At 43.8% G+C, this 16,398-nt stretch overlaps 1 protein-coding gene across 1 annotated transcript in view; it reads left to right on the top strand.

The window, feature by feature from the left end:
- The window catches only part of LOC311127854 (glutamate receptor ionotropic, delta-1-like), a 481,343-nt gene that overhangs the window by 353,204 nt on the left and 111,741 nt on the right, over positions 1-16,398 (top strand). Inside the window, exon 5 of the mRNA XM_084159745.1 lies at positions 10,171-10,224. Within this exon, the coding sequence (XP_084015871.1) occupies positions 10,171-10,224 (54 nt within the window). The remainder of the gene's footprint in view (positions 1-10,170; positions 10,225-16,398) is intronic.

Genomic DNA, 16,398 nt, shown 5'->3' with positions numbered 1-16,398 from the left:
CCATCAATTATGCAATAAAAATTCAATTGAGGTAGCATCATGGATTCAAAACATAAACCCCTTGCAGGTGCAATGCATAGTTTATGTTCCAGCTGTACGGAAAGGCACCTTGTTGACATTTTAAGTCATGTCTACCTTCCTACTGTGCCAAGACACTTTCATTTGATCATTGTTGTACATAGAAGACACCTCCTTGTTAAAATGCAACGTTTGTATATTCTTGTTGCTACACATTAGCAAGTTCCAATTCCGCTTGAAGTCACAGCAGCACATGCTTTACACCATTAAATGTGTTTTGCCAAAGAGGACTGCTCTATGTTAGATGTACAGTCTTTCTCTTGTCTTCTTATGCAGTAAAGATCCTAATGATGCGCTGGAATGCATAGAAGGCACACTCTGAAGCACTTTATGAGTTTTGAACTCAGAGACCAATGTTGAAGCATGCATAAACAGCTACAGTATATCAGTCGCTCATCTACCCACAAACACTCAACTATCAGGGTAAAAACCTCACTGTTTGAGATGCAGTTTTCTGACTGCATGCGGCGCAATCTGGACTCCATTAAGTATAATATGTTACGTTACAAATGCAATAATGGTCTGCCGACTGGGCACACATTGGTTCAATCAACATTGTTTCCACGTCATTTCAATGGAATTTTGTTGAACCAACGTGGAATAGATGTTGAATTGCCATCTGTGCACAGTGCGTGGTTACTTAAGACAGAAATTAAAGTAGGGAGGTTGGTCGGGGAGGATGGGTGGGCGTATACCGCAGTCGTCTAGCAATCCAAAGGTTGCGCTTCCTAGTCACGTTGGGGACAACTGTAGCATTTTAGCTAACCCTTCCCCTAAACCTTTTCCTAAACTTAACCTAATTCTCCTAACCTGTTACGTAAATTCTCAGAACCTTTGTCGTTAGTTCTCCTAACCTTTTACGTAAATTCTCCTAACCCTTGTTGTCAGTTCTCTTAAACAGCAACATCAATTTTCAGACGACGCAGCAAGCAGCCTAATATTATAAATCTTCCAAGACGTACGATAATTACGTCATCCAGTTCATATGATATCGTCCGACCGGGTAAGAAGTATGACACTATACGTCCTCCAATTCGTATGATATTGTATGACCACTATTCCATTTGTAATGTAACGTAACATATCACACTAAATGGAGGGATTCAAATGTACATCCCATAAGCTATGAATTGCCCTGAGGCCAGGTTGATTGGAGAAAACAGGGCTTCTGTTTGGCCACCATGTTTCATCACTATTGTGTTTCATTGACTGGAGGAAACTCCCATCCCTGGGTTTCAGACTAGATCTAAGACAGGGTACCCCATATAGTGTACCCTAGGACCGGTAAACACATATGGTCAGCAAATATTTAACTGACCAATTGACCAGTAAAGTATTTACTACATTTGACCTCTTATATAATATTAACCATAGACTGCTTAAAAAATATCTCTGAAGTTTCATAGACTGTAGTTAATTTTTAGGTCAAACTCTAAGGTACCTAGGTGTTTAGCTCTATATTAACAGAGATGTGTAGGCTCAGGTCTGAGCTCGTTTCCACAGCAACAGGGGACAGTAGGTGATAAGGCCAGGGTCCAGTCCATTGTGAGTATTTCATGAGGGGCCTCATTACGGCTTGGGTGCCTTTGTAAGACTGGCACAGAATAAAAAAGTGAGCTTTGACAACTCATCATTGTCCATCCTTTCAAACGACTGTCTGATCTAAAGCCCTACTGAACCCTTCGGACCACTGAATGGCCTCATTCCACAGCGAGACATCCTCTGGTTGCTATGTAGAAATGCCAACGACCTATGTTCCATGTCTAGTAGTGATGATGTTGTCATGTTACAGCATATCATTGCAAAACAGGTCATGCACAGACACCTTATTAGTATGCATGATAGGAGTAACACCAACACTGTTCACATGGCATAGAAGCACCATTAATTTTATACCAAAGCCACTGTAGCATCCTAATGTTTTGATATGTACAGTATTATTTTCTACCAATATTACACAAAAACGTGTTCATTACAGTGCATTCGGAAAGTATTCAGACCCCTTGACCTTTTCCACATTTTGTTACGTTACAGCCTTATTCTTTGCTATGAGACTCGAAATTGAGCTCAGGTGCATCCTGTTTCCATTGATCATCCTTGAGATGTTTCTACAACTTGATTGGAGTCCACCTGTGGTATATTCAATTGATTAGACATGATTTGGAAAGGCACACACCTGTCTATATAAGGTCCTACACTTGACAGTGCATGTCAGAACAAGAACTAAGCCATGAGGTCGAAGGAATTGTCCATAGAGCTCCGAGACAGGATTCTGTTGAGGCACAGAGCTGTGGAAGGGTACCAAACAATTTCTGCAGCATTGAAGGTCCCCAAAAAAACAATGGCCTCCATCATTCTTAAATGGAAGAAGTTTGGAACCACCAATACTCTTCCTAGAGCTGGCCGCCCGGCCAAACTGAGCAATCGGGGGAAAAGGGCGATGGTCAGGGAGGTGACCAAGAACCTGATGGTCCTCTGACAGAGCTCCAGAGTTCCTCTGGAGATAGGAAAACCTTCCAGAAGGACAACCATCTCTGCAGCACTCCACCAATCAGGCTTTTATGGTAGAGTGGCCAGACAGAAGCAACTCCTCAGTAAAAGGCACATGACAGCCTGCTTGGAGTGTGCCAAAAGTCATCTAAAAGACTCTCAGACCATGAGAAGCAACATTCCCTGAATGTCATGCGTCACGTCTGGAGGAAACCTGACACCATCCCTACGGTGAAGCATGGTGGTGGCAGCATCATTCTGTGGGGATGTTTATCAGCGGCAGGGACTGGGGCTCTAGTCAGGATTGAGGGTAGATGAACGGAGCAAAGTACAGAGAGATCCTTGATGAAAACCTACTCCAGAGTGCTCAAGTCCTCAGACTAGGGCGAAGGTTCACCTTCCAACAGGACAACGACCCTAAGCACATAGCCAAGACAACGCAGGAGTGGCTTTGGGACAAGTCTCTGAATGTCCTTGAGTGGCCCAACCTGACAGAGTTTGAGAGGATCTGCAGAGAAGAATGGGAGAAACTCCCCAAATACAGGTGTGCCAAGCTTGTAGCGTCATACCCAAGAAGAATTGAGGCTGTAATCGCTGCCAAAGGTTTTTCAACAAAGTACTATGTAAAGGGTCTGAATAGTTATGTAAGTGTGATATTTCAGTTGTTTTTATTTTTAAAAAATGTGCAAAAAAAATACAAAACCCGTTTTTGTTTTGTCATTAAGGGATATTGTGTGTAGATTGATGAGAAGAAAAAAATATGTAATCAATTTTAGAATAAGGGTGTAACGTAACAAAATGTGGCAAAAGTCAAGGGGTCTGAATACTTTCCGAATGCACTGTATAACATGTTGCTAGGGTAAGATGGATTTTGCCTGTTGAATTATCCAAATGAGGTGGAATACCTGTTAGCTTGTCACGTTTGTTGAGAGACGGGTCAGACCAAGGTGCAGCGTGGTATGCAAACATGTTTATTAAACTCAATAAACATAAACAAAAAAAGAAACAACGTAACGTGAAGTCCTCAGGCTAAACACATACAAGCCTAACACGGAACAAGATCCCACAACTAAGGTAGGCAAACAGGCTACTTAAGTATGATCCCCAATCAGAGACAACGAGCGACAGCTGTCTCTGATTGGGAATCACACCCGGCCAAACATAGAAATACCTAGAACCTAAACATAGACATTCTAACATAGATCCTCACGCCCTGACCAAACCAACTAAAGACAAAAGGCCTCTCAAGGCCAGGGCGTGATAGTACCCCCCCCCCAAAGGTGCATACTCCGGCCGCACCATCCTGACTCATTAGGGGAGGGTCCGGGTGGGCTTTCAGCCTTGGAGGCGGATCCGGCTCCGGGCGTGACAACCTCTTCCTCTCTTCCTCCCCGTTGCGCCCCTGGTCTGGTCTGGACCTTGGCGCGATGCTTCCCCTCTCCTTCCTCCCACGATGCACCAAGCCCTGTCTGGACCCTGGTGTGGGAGACCCCGACCCTGGAGAGGGGCTGACGTCTGGGCCTGGATCGGCAATCCCCCCACGATGCACCAAGCCCTGTCTGGACCCTGGTGTGGGAGGCCCCGACCCTGGAGAGGGGCTGACTTCTGGGTCTGAAGTGGAGTCGCTGACCGGAGCTGAACTGGCTCCGGAATGGAACCGCTGACCGGAGCTGGATCAGGCACCGGTAGAGTGGTTTGCTCTGGCTCCGGAGTGGAGCCGCAGACCGGAGCTGGACTGGAACCCGGTGGAGCGGACTGCTCTGGCTCCGGAGTGGAGCAGCTGACCGGAGCTGGATCAGGCACCGGTGGAGCGGATTCCTCTGGCTCCGGAATGGAGCCCCTGACCGGAGCTGAACTGGACCCCGGTGGAGCGGACTGCTCTGACTCCGGAGTGGAGCCGCTGACCGGAGCTGGACTAGGCACCGGTGGAGCGGACTTCTCTTTCTCTGGAATGGATCCGCTGACCAGAGCTGGATCAGGCACTGGTGGAGTGGATTGCTCTGGCTCCGGAGTGGAGCAGCTGACCGGAGCTGGACTAGAACCCGGTGGAGTGGACTGCTCTAGCTCCGGAGTGGAGCAGCTGACCGGAGCTGGATCAGGCACCGGTGGAGCGGATTCCTCTGGCTCCGGAATGGAGCCGCTGACCGGAGCTGAACTGGACCCCGGTGGAGCGGACTGCTCTGACTCCGGAGTGGAGCCGCTGACCGGAGCTGGACTGGGCACCGGTGGAGAGGACTGCTCTGGCTCCGGAGTGGAGCCGCTGACCGGAATTGGACTGGATCCCGGTGGAGTGGACTGCTCTGGCTCCGGAGTGGAGCAACCGACCGGAGCCGGATCAGGCACCGGTGGAGCAGGCCAGGCCGGACTGGGGACACGCACCACTGGTCTGGTGCGAGGAGCAGGCACAGGCCGTACCGGACTGGGAACACGCACCACTGGCCTGTTGCGGGGAGCAGGTACGGGGCATACCGGGCTGGCGACACGCACCACTGGTTTGGTGCGAGGAGCAGAGACGGGCCGTACTGGACTGGGAACACGCACCACTGGCTTGGTGCGGGGAGCAGGTACCGGTCGTACCGGGCTGGCGACACGCACCAATGGTTTGGTGCGAGGAGCAGGCACTGGCCGTACCGGACTGGGGACACGCACCACAGGTCTGGTGCGAGAAGCAGGAATGGGCCGAGCCGGACAGGGGACACACACCACTGGCTTGGTGCGAGGAGCAGGCACGGATCTTACCGGACTGGGAGCACGCACCACTGGCTTGGTGCGAGAAGCAGGGACGGGCCGTACTGGACTGGGAACACGCACCACTGGCTTGGTGCGGGGTGCAGGTACGGGGCGTACCGGGCTGGCGACACGCACCAATGGTTTGGTGCGAGGAGCAGGCACAGGCCGTACCGGACTGGGGACACGCACCACAGGTCTGGTGCGAGAAGCAGGAATGGGCCGAGCCGGACTGGGGACACGCACCACTGGCTTGGTGCAAGAAGCAGGCACGAGGTGTTCCGGACTGGGAACCGGCGCTGTAGGTCTACGACTGTACCAGTCCTTTACTCTCCGTGCCCAATCCTCCTCCAGTGAAGACTCCTCCGGGAGCCCCCACGAGTTAGGGAACAGAAACTCATAGTCGTCGTCGTCATCCTCCGACTCCTCAGTATACAACTGTTCCTATTCCTGTTCCCATGGTCGTAGGGACTCAAACTGGAAACCCACCGGGTGCAGTGGTCGGGGCTCTTCTCTCTCACTCCCCGACCACCCCTTTAGCCCCCCCAAAACATTTTCTTGGGGCTGCCTCTCAGGCTTCCTCCTCGGCCGGCGCCTTCGGTGTCCCTCTCCTGACAAAGACAAAAGGCCTCTCAAGGCCAGGGTGTAACTTAGCTCAAGGGGTTGACCATAACCCTTTATTCCAAGAATATTACAGGAATATAACAATAACCTCCCTGGCTGGAGCATTTAAAGGTCATTCAATAAATCTATTAATGAAGATAATTACTATGGTTATTGTTATATTTCTGGAATAAAGTGTTATGGTCTCCAACTTGAGCTAAGAGGTTCTAGAACAGTTCAGTTGAAAACATAGGTGAGATATGGGGAACCAAAACAAGCTCACACCTCATGTTACTTCCCAAATGATTGGAAATTAAAACATATTTTAATTGTCAATTAAATAAATCTAGCTAATTGTCAATAATAAGGGCACCTGTGCTTGTCTAAATGTGTGAAACAAAGAAAAATAAACATTCTCACTGCTCTTGACATGCAGCTTGAGAAGCTCAGGGCCCAGTTATTCTAAAGTTATCTATCCGGATTTCGGCTATCGGATAGGATTAAATGCATAGAAATAGAATGAATAGAACATCAGTGTCATGCCTGCTCCCGCTCATCAGGCTTCCACGCCTCAACCGGCTCGTCAGGCTCCCAAGTCTCAGATGGCTCATCAGGCTCCCATGCCTCGGCTGGCTCGTGAGGCTCCCATGCCTCAGCCGGCCTGTCAGGCTAGCCCTGGGGGGGGGGGGGGTTAGGGTACTGTCACGCCTGCCCCTGCTCCCCTTCCCTGGCTCTCAAGGGCGCCAGGCTGCCCATCATTATGCACACCTGTCACCATCGTTACGCGCATCTGCGCTTCATTGGACTCACCTGGACTTCATCACTGTTTAATTACCTCCCCTAATTCTCTGTTCCTCAGTTGTGATCCCTGTGTCAGCATTAATGTCGTTATGTTTCCCCTGTCCAGACGCTGTCTGTGTTTTGTTTCATGTCTGTTTATATTAAATGTTCACTCCCTGTACCTGATTCTCGTCTCCCAGCATCTGTCCTGACAATCAGGAGGGAAAACTTTTGAAAAACTAGGCCTAAGGACCGAAACATTGCTGCTAAAATGCATCTGCTCTGACACTAAATGAAAAGTGAGTGTTTTGTTTGATCTCAACCATGGGATGCAGGGAATAACTTTAATTTGTAGGCATAATTACTTTTTGCACTTGTTGACCAAAAATCTAAAACAGTGAGAGCCTGAGTGATTCTGTTTTAAAGATAAGACAAACAAGCTTGCATGTCTTTGTTTTAATACTCAAACAAGGGATCCACAAGACATAGAGAAATGTGTTTAGAATGTACAGTATATTGGCTACATAGGCAGCCCAATTCTGATATTTTCCTAAATTATTGGTCAAAAGTCCAATTAGTGTCAAAATATCAGAATTGTTAGCCATTGCATAGTGAATATAGACACAGTTGATGATTCCTTACCCTTATATTCAACATCAAGAAGCTTCATGTATAATGTAGTAGCTTCACTCTACATCCTTCAGGAGTTAATCTCAGTGCATTATTGCATAAAGACATCAAATTGATATTGAATAGCCCATAGGCAAATGGGAGTACCCATCCAACTCTGAACATATCCATCAAGAAATGTTTGCTTTGTTGAGACCTCAGACTTTACATTTTTAAAGTCATAGAGATCTATATTATATAATTATCTTTGTTGACTAACTCTAGAGACATGCCTCAGGGCGCCTCACTTCTCTTATTCTAGATCGCACTAGATCTAACTGTGAGATTGAGTTACATAAACATTACAGCATCTCCTGAGTCTGATTTCTAGGCCATAATCATATTTCTCTCCAAAGCTTAATTTTGCATTATCTCTTCAAGTGAAAAAAACAAAAAAAGTTTCTGGCAAGAGGTGTTGCTGAGACGTGTACTGTAGGTCACGAGTTGATGGAACAAATCACATGATGTTTGATTAATAGTTTAAGTACTATAGACAAACAGCTGTAACACCCACACAGACAATTTGTCTAAAAATGGTTCCTGAACCTCATTATCCATTTGACTTGATGACGTCAAATTCCTGGAGCAACAAAGGCTGATGCTTATCTAACAACCAACAAGCCCAGAAACACCAGGGATTTCACCTGCTAATAAGCTACCGGATACCTACAGTGCAATGGAGCTCCCCTGCTCTTTCTCCTTGGCTACAAGACCCTGTTTTCATTGCAGTACCCACTACTATAGACCCTGTTGCCTACATCTTGGTAGGATATTATTTGTCTCCAGCTCTCAGCCCCAGGATATGATCCAGTGACACATTGTTTTTACATTGCTGAATAAATCTGTAGCGGGTCACTAAGTTCAGCAGCTGTTTCCTATATTTCTGTGTCTCTAACGATAGCGACGGGCTATCTGTTTGAATGCAAGTGTGGTTGGATGGCATATGGCCCCTATAATTTCAGAGTGAGTAAGAATTGGTCCATTCAACCGTGGAGGTAAATATTAGTCTTGTGTTCAGGGGCCTCTGCAATATTCAATGAGACCAAGCTGGAAATGAGGGGCATTAAAATCAAATCATGACTCTTCCAAGGTTAGAAGATCGATCGGCAGCTTTCATGCTGTGCTGGGTGCTATTATTGATGAGCACGCTGTTGTTAGGTAAAATGGTGAAGGCTTTGCAGTTATACTGTAAGTAAGGATGATATGGGGCTATCAATCTAAATTTAGTGTGGCAAGAGGGAGATTTTGGAAGCTAATGACAACAATTTACAGATGAGGACAAGCATAGATATGGTAACCATAAGAGATGTCATGCGTGAATAGTCATGTGATATGTGGAAGAGCTATACTGTGCCTTTCTTAGCCATTAAGATGGAGCACTTACTTATTATAGCCCGCGCTGCATGGGCTATATTGGTCCGCTAACACAGGACTATTAAAGGCCCAGTACACTACTTTTGTGAAAACAATATTTTATTCAACAACAACAACAAAAACATGTACACTACCAGTCAAAGGTTTGGACACACCTACTCATTCAATGGTTTTTCTTTATTTTTACTATTTTCTACATTGTAGAATAATAGTGAAGACATCAAAACTATGAAATAACACATATGGAATCATGACTCAGAGAAGGTGAATGGATGATCTCCGCATGTGTGGTTCCCACCGTGAAGCATGGAGGAGGAGGTGTGATGGTGTGGGGGTGCTTTGCTGGTGACACAGTCAGTGATCTATTTAGATTAGCAAACACAACGTGCCATTGTAACACAGGACTGATGGTTGCTGATAATGGGCCTCTGTACGCCTATGTAGATATTCTATTAAAAATCAGCCGTTTCCAGCTACAATAGCCATTTACAACATTAATAATATGACATTTAGAAGACGCTTTTATCCAAAGCGACTTACAGTCATGTGTGCATACGTTTTTACGTATGGGTGGTCCCGGGGATCAAACCCACTACCCTGGCGTTACAAGCGCCATGCTCTACCAATTGAGCTACAGAGGACACTCCACACTGTATTTCTGATCAATTTGATGTTATTTATATATTGACCTCCCGAGTGGTGCAGTGGTCTAAGGCAATGCATCGCAGTGCTAGCTCTGCCACTAGAGATCCTGGATTGAATCCAGGCTCTGCTGTAGCCAGGCCACAACCGGGAGACCAATGGGGCGGCGCACAATTGGCCCAGCGTCGTCCAGGGTAGGGGAGGGAATGGCCGGCAGGGAGGTAGCTCAGTTGGTAGAGCATGGCGTTTGCAACGCCAGGGTTGTGGTTTCGATTCCCACGGGGGGCCAATTTGAAAAAATAAATAATGTATGCACTAACTGTAAGTCGCTCTGGATAAGAGCGTCTGCTAAAAAAAAATTACGTAAAAATGACGTAAATTTGAATGGCCAAAAAAAGTGCTTTTCTTTTAAAGACAAGGACTCTAAGTTACCCCAAACTTTTGAATGGTAGTGTATGTATATATATATATACTTTAATTATGTATTCTGATTTTTCAGGGGGTGCTGCAGCACCCTCAGCACCCCTACTTCCAATGGCTATGGTGAAACATTCAAGCCTGTGTACTTGAGTTTGGACTCACTACCATTTAGCAGACGCTTTTATCCAAAGTGACTTACAGTCATGCGTGCATAATTTTTTTTGGGGTGTATGGGTGGTCCCGGGGATCAAACCCACTACCTTGGCGTTACAAGCGCTGTGCTCTACCAGCTGAGCTACAGAGGACAACTTATGTTGTTATAGGAAACACAGAACATTTTCTTTATACTCATTTCCTTCTCTCTCCCCCCTTTCTATCTCTATACAGGCTGTGGAAACTAACCTGGCATCCAAGGACAGTCATTGGGTTTATGCCAATGAGGTGAGATCAACACTGCATTACTATATTTATACATCACATTTTTTCAGGTTGCTTCATTGCAGTTGCATTAGCTGCCAATGTATGTATAGACGGAGTATACAGTATAAAAGCTCTCACACCATGCCACTTTGCTTATGTCTGAGGGCTTTTATACATTATTGACCAAATCATTATTAGTTATTGCATTCACAGGACTTTGGAAGCCAAAGCTGTTTTTTTTACCTGTTCTTTGTTGATCTGACATTGCCTAAATGGTCTTCCAAATGGACTTTAACATCAATAATTGCCAAGCACTTTGTGAATACCAAACACTGTGCTCCATGCCATGCCTGAGAGCAGCTGGGTACCTTTGCAGTGATTTAGGCTGATTTGGGGAGAAGGACCATAAGTCTGCTGATGTCCCAATGCTAATGGGCAAAAGCATGTTCCTACCGTACATTGATGTCTTTTTATAAGCATTTATGTGCTTCCAGAGTACACTTTTAAGTTGACCTAACCAACAACCACAGTGAACATACACACACACACACACACACATACACACAAACGCACACATGCACGCTCACACAGACACATGGGTCTTTCTATAAACTAGGGTACCAGTGAGCATTTCTTTTAGTGAACAAATGTTTGGTGCTATTACAAAGTCATTAATAATCATTTGCAAAAAAAAATCCATGTGAATACATTAAGATACAGTATAAAGGGGGAAGGGAACATAGATACATTCAATATAATTCATGATTTGAATTAAAACCTACAGTATGTTTAAACCCTTTCTAAGTCTTCACAGATTTGGCAAAAATCATGTGAGATAAAACACTACCTTGCTTTCCTTACATTTATGATACTGTTTGTTGTTATATCATATACTAAGCATTTAACAATTGAATTACACGTTGACCTTGGTCCTGTGAAATTCCTGGATGTTTCTGTTGGACTCTTTTTTTGTATGGAGATCTTGGAAGTGTACTGTAGCCTCGTAACATTTCGTATCTCCCTATGTTACGGTGTGAAAACAGTTTTCATGGGTACACATATCCAAATAATGTATGTGATTGCAAAATCCAATGCTTCAAACAGAAAGAGTAATTATAATATGATTAATAAAACAAAAACCGATACTGTCATTGACATGGTTCTTCAATAATTACGCATAATAGTTGTTTGATGCGCGTTTGATAGCTGTTTAGTTACAGTATGTGGGGATATTATCGCACAACATCAGCTGATTCAGGAAAGGATTTTATGAATGACAGTCAAGTGATAAAGAGCTTGTGTGATACTGCACACGATTTAACAACAGCCAAATTGCGGGAATTAATGTTGATCTCCAGGACTGACAGAACATTTTGGTGTCTATATAATTTGCCTACTTCATGGACAACATTAAATCAAGATTCATAAGGTAAGATTACGGTCCGTGTACGTTTTGATTGTTTTTTTTCTGAGTTTTTGCATATAAAGCCAAAAAACGACTTCATATTTCAATGTTCAAATATGGGTGCGGTTAAATGTGGAATGCCTGGGCAAGTGCACAGCCAACACTTCCTGTCCTTTCAAAGTAGTTTGTCACCCTTCTAACTCCATTCTGTTAATCTATTATCCATTAATTAATTGACTAATGTCTGCCCATGCCGTGCCACAGTGCCAAGATAAGGTAAGATTTCTGCATACTATTTAGTGTGTATTGACTTAATCAACTGTTATTACTGTAAATGATTAGCTGACTGGTATATCCTAGCTACCTATAAAATCTTATTAAATGATGCTATACAGCCAAAACAACAGTATCTATTGCTAGACTAGAGATACTGTATGCCCTAGCTATAGTTTGTCAGTGGTTGCACATCTAACTAGCTAGAATGAAGCAAGGGTGTGAATAGCAGACATGTAAATATGTCCTTTCACTGTTTTACAGCAGGTCTCCAGCTACCCAGACCTGTCTGATCAGCCTGATAGGGTGCTGTGGCTGTGTCCAGCTTACATCTGTGCAAATCTGTGTGTGTATAGCAATGGAATTAAACATCCAACCAGTGCCTCAAGTGTCGTGCTGTAGGTCCACCACACACCCGAAGGGTTGTGGGGTCCTGTCTAGAAACAACCCCTAGCCACTTGTGGAGATCTGAGAGAATTGGACAGGTGGAAGCAATACCGCCAAAATTCCATCAAGCCTATCAGAGGTTAAGGTGGAGCTCTCACCATGTCACCACCCATCAATGCCTAGTCTCTAGACTCTGGGCAGTAGGACCTATGGGTTGTTTCTGGACAGGCCATGGGTATTATGGTAGCTCAGTCAGTCAGTCAGTCTGGCACTATCAAAAAATGTTAATAGCTGTCAAATACTTGCTTCCTCTGCCCTTGGAGAATCTCAATTGCATTTCCTTGATTCGTTGCATCCTCTCTCCTTGTCTCCTTCTCAAAACCCATTGCATGAGAAGGTCAGAGGTCCCCCCCCCCCCCTCACCTTCTTATCCAATGGGTTTTGAGAAGGAGGCGAGGGAGAGGACGTGAGGAATGAAGGAAATGCAATTGAGATTCTCCACTTGTTTCCTCCATTCCTCACCTCCTCTCAAAGCACATTGAAGGGAAGGTTCCACCTTCGGGCTCCAATGCACTTTCAAGGATAGGAGTGGAGTAAACAAGGACAGAGGAAGCAAGCATGTGATGTCTAGTTTTCACACACACACACACACACACACACACAGCTTGAAGAATTTCCTGATTATAATGATTTCATTATTGTTTATTATTATTATCAATGATTTTTTTGATAGAACCCATTGTATTATAATATTGTATTAAATTACTATATAAACTATAAGAAATATAGAAAGCTGTTGTTTATCTTTTTCATTCTTCTGGAATGATTAGCATGGCAATACATGATAGAGAAGTTGACTAAAGCACAAACAGACCTGGCTACTAGGCATGACTAAGAAACATGCAGTGTCCATATTTTGAATGACATGTAGATGTTTTGTTGTTGCTAGGAGTTATGGTCTCATTGTGCCTATCTAGACTATTATTCCTGTAACTACACGTGAAGCTGCAAGAAAATCATATGTAAGGGTGATTAGCTCAGTTGGTACAGCATGGCGTTTGCAACGCCAGGGTTGTGGGTTCGATTCCCATGGGGGGCCAGTATGAAAATGTATGCACTCACTAACTGTAAGTCGCTCTGGATAAGAGCGTCTGCTAAATGACTAAAATGCAAAAAAAAAAAGATTTTAGCAAATACAGGCCTTTTTGTGTCTCAGGGTTAGTTTTTTCCACATCCGTTAAGTAGAGACTAAAATAACATTACATTTATGACATTCTGCTGCTATGTATTACACTTACAATAGTCTTGATAATTAGAAAATATTTAATGCACCTGTTTAAAAATTTTTATGGAAACTACAGTGGGGAAAAAAGTATTTAGTCAGCCACCAATTGTCCAAGTTCTCCCACTTAAAAAGATGAGAGAGGCCTGTAATTTTCATCATAGGTACACGTCAACTATGACAGACAAAATGAGAAAAAAAATCCAGAAAATCACATTGTAGGATTTTTTATGAATTTATTTGCAAATTATGGTGGAAAATAAGTATTTGGTCACCTACAAACAAGCAAGATTTCTGGCTCTCACAGACCTGTAACTTCTTCTTTAAGAGGCTCCTCTGTCCTCCACTCGTTACCTGTATTAATGGCACCTGTTTGAACTTGTTATCAGTATAAAAGACACCTGTCCACAACCTCAAACAGTCACACTCCAAACTCCACTATGGCCAAGACCAAAGTGCTGTCAAAGGACACCAGAAACAAAATTGTAGACCTGCACCAGGCTGGGAAGACTGAATCTGCAATAGGTAAGCAGCTTGGTTTGACGAAATCAATTGTGGGAGCAAGTATTAGGAAATGGAAGACATACAAGACCACTGATAATCTCCCTCGATCTGGGGCTCCACGCAAGATCTCACCCCGTGGGGTCAAAATGATCACAAGAACGGTGAGCAAAAATTCCAGAACCATACGGGGGGACCTAGTGAATGACCTGCAGAGAGCTGGGACCAAAGTAACAAAGCCTACCATCAGTAACACACTACGCCGCCAGGGACTCAAATCCTGCAGTGCCAGACGTGTCCCCCTGCTTAAGCCAGTACATGTCCAGGCCCGTCTGAAGTTTGCTAGAGTGCATTTAGACGATCCAGAAGAGGATTGGGAGAATGTCATATGGTCAGATGAAACCAAAATATAACTTTTTGGCAAAAACTCAACTCGTCGTGTTTGGAGGACAAAGAATGCTGAGTTGCATCCAAAGAACACCATACCTACTGTGAAGCATGGGGGTGGAAACATCATGCTTTGGGGCTGTTTTTCTGCAAAGGGACCAGGACGACTGATCCGTGTAAAGGAAAGAATGAATGGGGCCATGTATCGTGAGATTTTGAGTGAAAACCTCCTTCCATCAGCAAGGGCATTGAAGATGAAACGTGGCTGGGTCTTTAAGCATGACAATGATCCCAAACACACCGCCCGGGCAACGAAGGAGTGGCTTCGTAAGAAGCATTTCAAGGTCCTGGAGTGGCCTAGCCAGTCTCGAGATCTCAACCCCATAGAAAATCTTTGGAGGGAGTTGAAAGTCCGTGTTGCCCAGCGACAGCCCCAAAACATCACTGCTCTAGAGGAGATCTGCATGGAGGAATGGGCCAAAATACCAGCAACAGTGTGTGAAAACCTTGTGAAGACTTACAGAAAACGTTTGACCTGTGTCATTGCCAACAAAGGGTATATAACAAAGTATTGAGAAACTTTTGTTATTGACCAAATACTTATTTTCCACCATAATTTGCAAATAAATTCATAAAAAATCCTACAATGTGATTTTCTGGAGAATTTTTTTTCTCATTTTGTCTGTCATAGTTGATGTGTACATGTGATGAAAATTACAGGCCTCTCTCATCTTTTTAAGTGGGAGAACTTGCACAATTGGTGGCTGACTAAATACTTTTTTTCCCCCACTGTATATACATATTAGATGTGCATAAGCCGTTTGTTACTTTTTGTTACACAAAGTACAGTCGTCTCTAAGTATTGTGTCATTAGCACCACGACAAGCAAATTTTCAATTGTTTGTGTACTTGGTTACCATGGATATGAATAGTGACAGTGGAGCACAAGGATGTCATGGAGGGAGATTCAAATTTTGATGCTGGGAAATTATAGAGAAAAAATAGGTAAATATGACTTGAGAAGATAATATTTGTATTGTATATCATTACCAAATAGGCTATAATTTCATCAAATTATGTTAGATTTTTTTTAAATTATATTTTAATTATGTGTATTTAGGAAACATTGTATGCTAGCTGTTCAACTGTAGTTTGCATGCTAGAATCCCTGCTATTTATGACCAAATACTGTAAAAATGTCATTCCCACCACACGTCATTACCACCACATAATGAACTGTGATGGTAAGGACGGAATGTGGTGGTAATGACTAAATGTATTAGTTCATACATTTTTACTTACCTTAAGACCTGAAAAGACACACAAATTACATATATGATAATGGTTAAGTTGAAATGGAACACTTATTTGCTAAATAAGACCATTACATTTTGTATTATGTTAGGATGATTGAGGGAATTTCTGTGACTTAATATGGTTATTACTGACTTAAACTTTTATTTTTTATTTTTCTATAAATCAACCAAGGAGAGGACAAGGACATACAGTAAATAAACAAAATCAAACAAGATCCTATAAGATACCAGGAGTATCTTAAGAAACAAAAAGAAAAATACCTCAAGAGAAAAGGAAGTGGTGAACTGAAACCCATCTCACAACTTTCCCAGCAAAAAACATAAAATAAAGAGCCAATAAAAAAACCCGAAAGAAACAGAAAATAGTGGTTTTTATGTCATACCTGTCAACAAACACACCACCACACTCAGCTGAATTCTTACAGCTACAGAATGATGACCTACATGCCCCTAAAATTACTCCATATCTATGTGATTGTTTTGTCCCACAGACCATGATAATTCAACAAACAGAGGCAGACAAAGCACAACCTTCCACTTCAACCTGCAAAGCTCCACAGCGGAGATTGGAGTATCTGTCCATAGGACCACTTTAAGCCGTACACTCCACAGAGCTGGGCTTTACGGAAGAGTGACCAGAAAAA

Source organism: Coregonus lavaretus, assembly GCF_964263955.1.
Source record: "Coregonus lavaretus genome assembly, chromosome: 1".
Taxonomy (NCBI): Eukaryota; Metazoa; Chordata; class Actinopteri; order Salmoniformes; family Salmonidae; genus Coregonus; species Coregonus lavaretus.
Note: the sequence above shows the minus strand (reverse complement) of the source record. Positions and strands in the feature narration are given on the sequence as shown.